We start from the raw sequence: 9,045 nt of genomic DNA on the forward strand, positions 1-9,045 counted from the left end.
TAACCCAGTGATCTAAAGGGATGCGTAGTCATTTTCTGTGTTTAAGAAGTTAGTTGGTATCTTCAGATTGTGATCCTAATGATGCTTATAATTTAATTTATTCTTCTAAAAGTTGCCTAATATTTTGGCAATTTTTATAGCTTTTACTTTATAGAGTAATTTGAAGCTATTGTTTTATATTCCAAATTCAATAAAACTAACAATTCATGAAATTTTTCTGAATAGAATTGTTTTCAAAAGGAAAAATAAAATAAAAAACTCTAAACATAAACTTAGTGAACTATTCTTTGAATATTAAAAATAAATAAATCTGTGTTTGAACTACTTGGAGTTGTTAATTGAATGTGTTGTTTTAAGCCTCTTTAATCATTTTTAAATCATTTTTAAATAAACAATTCGCTATCTTAAATGAGCAAGTCCTATAACTGAGCCTTTGCTCAGAGCTCTACCCTGAATTAAATATCCTAGAAATGTTGGAGCCATGGTAGAAAAATACGCTGTGAGCCCAGAGCCTACTAATAGTCTCCTAACTTAAGAAAAGAATTTTTGAATAACATTTTCAAGAATATAGACAAATACTCTTGGGAAAAATTCTTCTTAATACATAGACTTTTAACTTTACAGGAGCTATTTTATTAAAACTTTTAAACAAGGAAGAAAGACTAGAATTTACAGTCTTGCTAATAACATACTCCAAAAATATGTTTTGAAAGTGAATACCTATATAGGCATTCATAGATAAATAAACAGCTGCTGTTTACAAAAATTCTGTTTAAACACTAGAGAATACATTTCTTATTTCATCTAAATGAGACATGATTTGACTTCAAATGGATTATTCTGGAAGCAGAAATATTTGAATTCATTGTAATTCAGTAGGTTAAAGAGTGGAGCTAAAGGAATGAATTTGATCTCCATAGAAGATGGTGCTTCATAGTACAGTTAGTTTTGGAGGAAAAGACTAAACAGATTTTTTAATCCCCTTTCTAAATTCAACAAACAACACTTTAATTATAGAGTAACTCTATCATGACCCTACCCCAATAAGATGAGAAGCCAAAGTTAAATAAAAAATCTCCATGAATTGGAAACAGAAATGTCAATAAAGCAGTAAGGATCCATGTGCATGTTCATATTATACATATCTAGGGTTATGCTTACAGCTCTCCTGGTAGCACCTGAGATATTGCCTAAGGGCCAGAGGGCTTCTAAGACTTTTGAAAACCTTAAAATGTGTCCCATGGCTTGAGCTTACCTTAAACTAGCCTGGTAGCTCCCTCTACTAAAGGTTTCTTTGCTCTCAAGTAAGGCATCTTCTGTTTCATCTTTTCCTATTCAATACAACATGAGGGATTCCTTAGTGTATAGAATAAGTAGAACCATGTCAAAATAAATTTATTTACTATGTTTGCCTAGCATATCATTGCTACATCTGATGCTAAAACATTCTATTAACTTTATTGCGATAAATAAAACAGTGTTTGTACAGCACATTCTAACAAAAAATTTCAAAACACTCAGCAAGATAGTACTTTTTGAACTGTATGATAGAATACATGTTATCACCACAAAAATAGATATCTTATAGCATGAATTATAAAAAAACTTAGTGGAAGTGCATGAGAAGTGAAGAAAAAACCGATAGACTCACCAATTTAAAAAAAAATCTTTTCAAAATAAGTCACATGTGTTCAGTGTATACCGTTATATAGTTATACCCAGTTATAGACTATATACACAGTTATATCCAGTAGAGTGCAAAAATCAAGAAGTGATATGGTAGTGAAAATTTGGAGTGGTTAGTTAATGCAGATTGAGATAAACCACGAAATCCAAAAATTCAGATGGAAAAAGAGGTGTACTAGAGCCTCAAATATCTACATGTATCTACATTAGTGAAAATAAGCATGAAACATTTTAGTCATTGATTAATTCATTCAACCAATAAGAATATAGTGTCCTGCACAGAAAGCTCCTACTGTGTGCAGGACACTATAAGAAGCCTCCCCTACTTGCAAAGTGTGAGGGAAAAGAGAGGGGGTGGAGTTGAAAGTTCTTCCATAGAAGATGTGGGTTTTAGCTCTATGACTTGATCAAGTAATTGAATCTCTTTAGCTTCTGTTCTTTGCGTTATCATCTAAATAATGCCTCAAAGGGCTTTTAGTATAAGACAGTGTATACTAAAATGCATATAAACACATAAAGCATTACATATGTTAACTATTCCATATAATGTATAAGCATAATGAAAAAGGCACTTGCCCTTTATGTCCTCTTCATTAAGGGCTTGATCTCCTTGACTTTGCAAAGTAACTAGAGTGAAGTAAACTCCTTTCCTTTCCAACAATTCTTCATGAGTGCCCCTTTCCACTGCTGTACCATGTTCAAAACCAATAATGACGTCTGCAGCTCTGACCGTGGATAGGCGATGAGCAACTGAAACGATTGTATGCCCATGCTGAATCTGTAAGAATGTATAATGCACCATTAAATGAGACTAGAAGACAGAGCTGACATTGACCTTTCGATCACCTCAGAATCTCCAGGTAAGTCAGAGCCTTGGTCCCTGGGAAAATCCTTAAATAGGCTGTGCAGACTTTAGAAAAGGCCAGTACAGTTTTTCACGGCCATAAACATCATCACATGTTGGTCCAGTTGCTGCTATTACTTAGCAGCTAAAAACAAAAAAGGAAATTTTAAAAATCACAGTTTGTTAGACTTAACAAGATTTAATATTTGACACGTGTAACTTTTGGAAGTAAATCATAACTGTCTTCTGTTCAACTGTGAGNTATGATCTACAACAGCTAATGGAGGTTCGTGTACCAGGTAAGAAAGCTGTGACTTGGAACGTTGCCGGATGGAAGCTCTGTAAATAAACAAAAAGATGAAAGAGTCTGTAGATTGTGGGTTGGAACAGGACTCAACTGGTATCCAAATTTATAACACATGTGTAAAATAAACAGAAATGTTTGCCAGGACACGTGGTAACCAGATAAGGGAGCTTCCTATTGTAGTTAGACTTGACAGAGCTACTCTTAAGGTAGAACTAATCAGTATGGTTGTTCTGGGCCCCAAGCTAGACCCTGATTCAAAGTGTACCCCAGGAGGTACCCCAGGAGAAAGAGAAGAGGGGCAAAGTTGTCCCACTAGACCACCAAACAAAGATATGAGACTCAAATCCATCCAAACCCATATGACTCTAGTATTTACTATAATGGCAAAGGTCCATTGCCTTTACCTCCCTTCAGGTTGTAGGTTGTAGTTTGATCTCTCTCTCTCTCTGTCTCTGTCTCTCTCTCTCTCTCTCTCTGTCTCTGTCTCTCTCTCTCTCTCTCTCTGTCTCTCCTTCTCTCCCTACGTGTTGTTTACTTTATTTTTTATTTTATTTTATTTTTTAGCTGAGCCACCCTGCCACCTGTTGGCAGCTCAGCGGCAGCTCAGCTGGGGCAGGGAATCCAACCGGCAACACTGTTGCTCAGAGCTAGCACTCTTGAGTGAGCTCTTAACCAACTGGGCCATTTGGCCGGCCCTGTGATGTTTACTTTAAAGTAATGCCATCTGGATACAGATGGGCTAGTAGGAGGAAATAGGGCCCCTAGTGAGATTTTTCTCCAGGCTATGTATTGCCCCTAAAGGGATGCATTTAGTCAACAAATATCTTTTTGAAATATAATTTAGCTCGATTCATTCATTCATTCATTCTTCAGGAGGTTTATTGGGCACCTACAACATGCAAACCAATGCCAGGTCCTTTGGGGAATACAAAGACTGGTCAACCACAGACTTCTTTCTCAAGAAGCTTAAATCTTATAGAAGAGCAACACACTGAGGTGCCAAAAAAATGTATACACATGACTTGTAGTCATCTTTTGTTATCTGTATATATTGAGTATTACAATTTTAATACAGTTTTTTTCCTTTCTTAAAATGTGTTTACATTTTTTTTTTGGCACCCTCTGTATGTACCCAATTCTGATTTAAAGAAGGATGTGCTAAGTGCTATAAGGCACATTTGAATAAAGAGTGTGGAAGTTTAAAGGAAAAAGAAATGTATGACAATTGTTATTATGAAAAACTTCATGAAAGTGGTGGCTAAGGTAAGGTTCGAGTTTTTCCAGGCTAGAGGGAAAAGCATTTCTAATTGAGAGAACAGTGTAAACAGAAGTATGGAATGAGGAGAGAACAGGGAGAGATTATTACATATACTTAGTATAGAACAAATACAGGAAGTGATTGGTTCAGGTTGTTTTGTTTTGTTTTGTTTTGTTTTGTTTGTTTTTCTAAGATTTCTGGGAAGGAGACTCCTGCTCTAGGTTAAGCTTGAAAGTATGTAGCACTGGGAGCTGCTGGCAATTATGTTGAAACTTTTAAGGAAAGAAGCTTCCTGAAAAATGAAGTCAATGCTGGAGAAAAAAAAAAAATAGAGCTGAGCAGGGAAGAGTGAGAAACCTGGGCAAATCTTTAACACCCCAGCCTTGCCTGAAGCCAAAGCACCCTCCTCTGACTATTTAGTGACATAGACTGATTTCTCTCCCATTAAAGGTTAAACCAGGTTGAGTTAGGTTTTCATTCATTCTCAAATAGAGTCTTAAGCGATAAAGGCAATGCTGAAGACTTGAGAAAATTTACCTCTCGAAGCACTTAATCTGAAATAATATGGTGTAAAAAGAGAGATGTTAGAGATGAGGACACCTGCATCAACTGTCTTAGTGCAATCTAGATGGAACCACTCACAAGCCTCTATCATTTGTATCCAGATGAAATTAGACTAAAACAAATATCAGGGTGGTGACTGCCTACTATATATGCTCATCTAGCCTTCTTGAGAAGGCAGTAATACATCAACTTAATTACTATAATTTGTTCCCCATTCTGTTAATGGTACCACCATCCTCTTTGTCACCCAGGTTCAACAAGGCACATTTATCTCAAACCCTTCTTCTTCCTTGCTCTTGCACATTCAAACTCTTGCCAAACCTCATTATGACCAAGCATGAAACCGCTCCTCACCTTTACCCCTTGCTTCCAAAATGGCCTCTGGGACACCCTACTTCCCTCCCACCTGGCCTGAAGCTCTCCAGCAATAGAGTCATTTCTTTGGGTTAGGTCACTATGGTCAAGCTGTCTTCTCCAGAAGGTGTGAGGACTAGCCCTGTGTCACCTGGAGAGAGCAGAGTGTATGGTAGGGCTAAGACTTAAGGTCATGGGGTTAAAATGAAACTCAGAGCATTGGAAGCCATAGCAGGAGTTTGTGGAAAGGAGGAGGTGTCAAAATACTGACTACCTCCCAGTTCCGAGTATGGGAAGACCTATCTTGTCCCCTTAGATTTCTACTATTTTAATCTAACATCTCTTAAGTCTCTTTCTCTCTCTTCCTTCCCCAAACCATTCCATCTTTCTAGCATAGGCTGTCTCAATGAGACAGCTAGACACCCTACCTGCCAACCAGCCCCTCCTCTGGCCTACCATAAACACCAGAATTAAAATTCCATCACACCCCTTTTCAGAAACCTACAACATCTGCCACTCCATTTTTCAGAAGTTTTGTTACCACATCTCACTGCAAATAAAAACAGCTAATTTGGGGTATAAATATTCCCTTGCTTTCTCTCTCTCTCAAAATTATTATTTAGGACATAAATTACTGTTATCCATTAAAATGTTCTTGAACCTAAAATATATTACTAAAGAGGGACTTAGCTTTCAGAAAGACCTAAGCAAGGAAATAAGATACAAATTAACATTTCAATTAGTCATCTTTTAGCAAAAAAAAATCTCTCATCATACACAACTTTTAACCAACCTTTTTATTCAACCTTATAAATAGTTCTCTGTAGGAAGCTAATAGCGTCTTTCTGTGTGTAGATTGTATTTCTGGATTTCTCATCCTAGTCACCAAAATGTAGAATTTGTGAGAACTAATATCCAAATAGGAAACATTTGTATTAAAAATGGTTATCTGGTCTTAATAATAAACTGTAAGTAAACTATTTAAAACAGGTAGAATCTGATTCATCTGTAAAGTTAAGAAAATATTTAGGGCCGGCTGAGTGGCATGTTGGTTAAGAGTTGGCTTGGGACGCCAGCTCTGAGCAGCAGGGCCCCGGTTCAGATCCCACGTTAGGGCCAGTGATGCTGCTCCCTCTAGAGCTAAGATGGTAAACAACAGCTCAACCTGGAGCTGGGCTGCCATGAGTCAGCATAGGCTGCAGTGGAGGTGAAGTGGGCTCCCGTAAGCAGCCGGCAGCTGATGTGAGCTGCCAAGAGCTGCTGTGAGCAGCCATACAGTGGCCGGCAACCAATCTGCCTCACCCGAGAAGAGCGCAATGATAATACCAACATGGGTCAGTGAAACGACGTCCTCCATAACTAGACTGAAGAACAAATGGACAGCATCTTATCTGTTCCCCTTCCCCAATTCCCCAATAAAATCTTTTAAAAAAAGAAAATATTTATTTTCTTGTTGTTGACATGACCATGAGCGTATTCACCTCCTCTTTTCAACCTTTAACCCAGTGATCTAAAGGGATGCGTAGTCATTTTCTGTGTTTAAGAAGTTAGTTGGTATCTTCAGATTGTGATCCTAATGATGCTTATAATNTTTAGGTTTCCCCCATTCCTAAACTGAATTTTATCAGCATTCTTGGACCCCATTTGTAGGATCCCAAAGTACAAGTTAGGGAGTGAGGAGAAATGGGTTGTCACCAGCTAACCATGAGACCTTACGTGAGGCATACCACTTAGAGCTTAGAGACTGCTTATGGACCCATCTCTTCTAAGTTTTCAGAGTCAATACTCAAAGAGACCACAAGACCGAGGTAACTCCTTTATGTAAGTAAATCTTTTGCACTGCGATATAAGATAGAACATTTCCCAATGAACAGAAGGTAAGGCTAGAGTTTCTACATCAAAATGAGAGAAAAGAAGAATTTCACCAGTGCTTGGGCTTGCAAAATTTAGTTAACTATTAAACTACTTCAAAATTAATATTAGAAACTCCATAAGCTAAAATGTATTAACCATAATTCTACTGTTTCTTTTAAAAAAAACCACTTAATTCTTTAAATCTAGAAGACTCTAATATACATATAATTATCATAAAAGCAAGCACTGTTCATCCAAACATAAGATCTTTTCCTGTTGGCACTTTAGCAAAATCATATTGGCTTCCCTGTCATTTTCTTCCCTGCTTCTTCCTTTCTCTCCCTTAACTAGAGAGAAAATATAAATTGGCATCTTTATAAATTACACTGTTTAACGTTTAATTGAGTTTAATTGTTCCATTCTAATTTACAAAGCTAGTGAGTAGAATATTATATGAAGCATTTTTATTTCTCTGAAACTAATCTCTATGTTTGAATAAAATATGTTTTAAATAAAAAGGAAATAAAAAGGAAACCTATTTCCTTTTTATTTAAATGACTCCCTTCTGAGTTTTCCCTGCATCAGAAGAACTCCATGGGAGCCTGATCTCCAGGTCTCAGGGAAATCTGACACTGGCTAACTACCAGCTACATCAATAATCACAACAAATCAGATTTTCTTTCCTTCCTTCCTAACTCTCTTGATTTTATTGTCAAATGTTTACCCAGAAACTAGAAAAAAATCCATAAAAATGCAAAAATTGAATATGATTGGTGCTGCTATATTTGAAACTTCAATGTAGTGTTTGGGTCTTTCTCCCTTGCAGCTCTGTTAAACTCCTTACATAACATTTTTTTTTTTGTATTTATTAGTGGCAGGACCATGAAGATAAATGAAATACCTATTTCTAGAATTAGAAGAGGACTTGAGTCCTTTCTGGCAAATGCAGTTAGTAATCATGCTAGCTAAATGTTTTCTCTCACTGGGATTCATCCTGCTGATCCTAAGAAAAAGTGTTCTTTTTACTTAAAATGACTCTATTAGATGGTGGGATCCCTATTTATTCATTATTAATACATTATTAATACATTGAAATAAAAAGAGAGCCTTAATAACTCTTCTACCTTAGTCATACAACAGTAAGTGGTACTTTATTCCAAATTTGTCATTGTGAACCAATATTTATAATTACTTCCAAAATGGATTCTCGTGTTGAAATTTTTAAAGACAATTTGAAATTACATCATGCATAATAAATGTGCTTGTAATTAAAATATTCTCTGACTTATTTGCTTTGGTAACTATTATAGTTTAGACTTTATTGTAGAAATTCAATTTTTTATACTAGTTTTAAAATCTTCTGATGTCCGACTGGGTGCAGAGCACTGGGCTAGGAGCCCAAGTTATTAGAAACACAAATAATATATAGTCACGAACTTTAAAAAGCTTATAACTTATAAGGGCATAAGATGACATGACTTCAAATAAAGATCAATAAGAAAATTGCCATGAAAAGATTCAAGTGAAGAGTAATGGGGGAGAGAAAACTGGGTCAGATAAATGGTGATGGAAGGAGAGCTGACTCTGGGTGGTGGACACACAATGCAATATTTAGATGATGTATTATAGAAATGTATATTTGAAACCTATATAATTTCACTAACCAATGTCACCCCAATAAATTTAATAAAAATTTAAAAAAAAGAGTAATGGGGGATCAAAATTAAGTATGTCAGGGCTGAAGAATAAAGTGCAATGATTAAGAAAGGCTTTGAGGGAGGGGATGGTCATATGTGAAAGTTAAACTGTGCCTGCAACAGCGTTGGATACACCCAAGCTGATGAAGTTTTGTATTGCTCTAAGTGTTGATCCCCCTCCTACCTCTTTCATTTTTGTGTTGTTTTAAATTATGTTAAAATTAATAGTGTTGATTAGTTACCACAGATGGTACCTAGACTTATTGTAGAGATCATTTTGTAAGGTATATAAATATCAAATCACTATGATGTACCTCTGAAACTCATAGGATGTTGTATGTCAATTATATGTCAATTTTTAAAAATTTGTGATAACTTATATAAGGCTAGCCTTATCAAATACCTTTGTTGATCAAACGCTTTCGCCAAGGTTATTGCAATTTAAGAAAGAAATTTAAAATTGGGGTAAAAAATGTTTGCA

General features: G+C 36.0%; 1 protein-coding gene across 1 annotated transcript in view; it reads right to left on the minus strand.

Annotated features, from left to right (window-relative positions):
- Positions 1-9,045, minus strand: part of ABCB11 (ATP binding cassette subfamily B member 11) — a 104,114-nt gene that overhangs the window by 29,781 nt on the left and 65,288 nt on the right. Inside the window, exons 16-17 of the mRNA XM_019656605.1 lie at positions 2,263-2,464; positions 1,253-1,331 (exon numbers count right to left, since the gene is read on the minus strand). Of these exons, the coding sequence (XP_019512150.1) occupies positions 1,253-1,331; positions 2,263-2,464 (281 nt within the window). The remainder of the gene's footprint in view (positions 1-1,252; positions 1,332-2,262; positions 2,465-9,045) is intronic.

Source organism: Hipposideros armiger, unplaced genomic scaffold, assembly GCF_001890085.2.
Source record: "Hipposideros armiger isolate ML-2016 unplaced genomic scaffold, ASM189008v1 scaffold_263, whole genome shotgun sequence".
NCBI classification, from domain to species: Eukaryota; Metazoa; Chordata; class Mammalia; order Chiroptera; family Hipposideridae; genus Hipposideros; species Hipposideros armiger.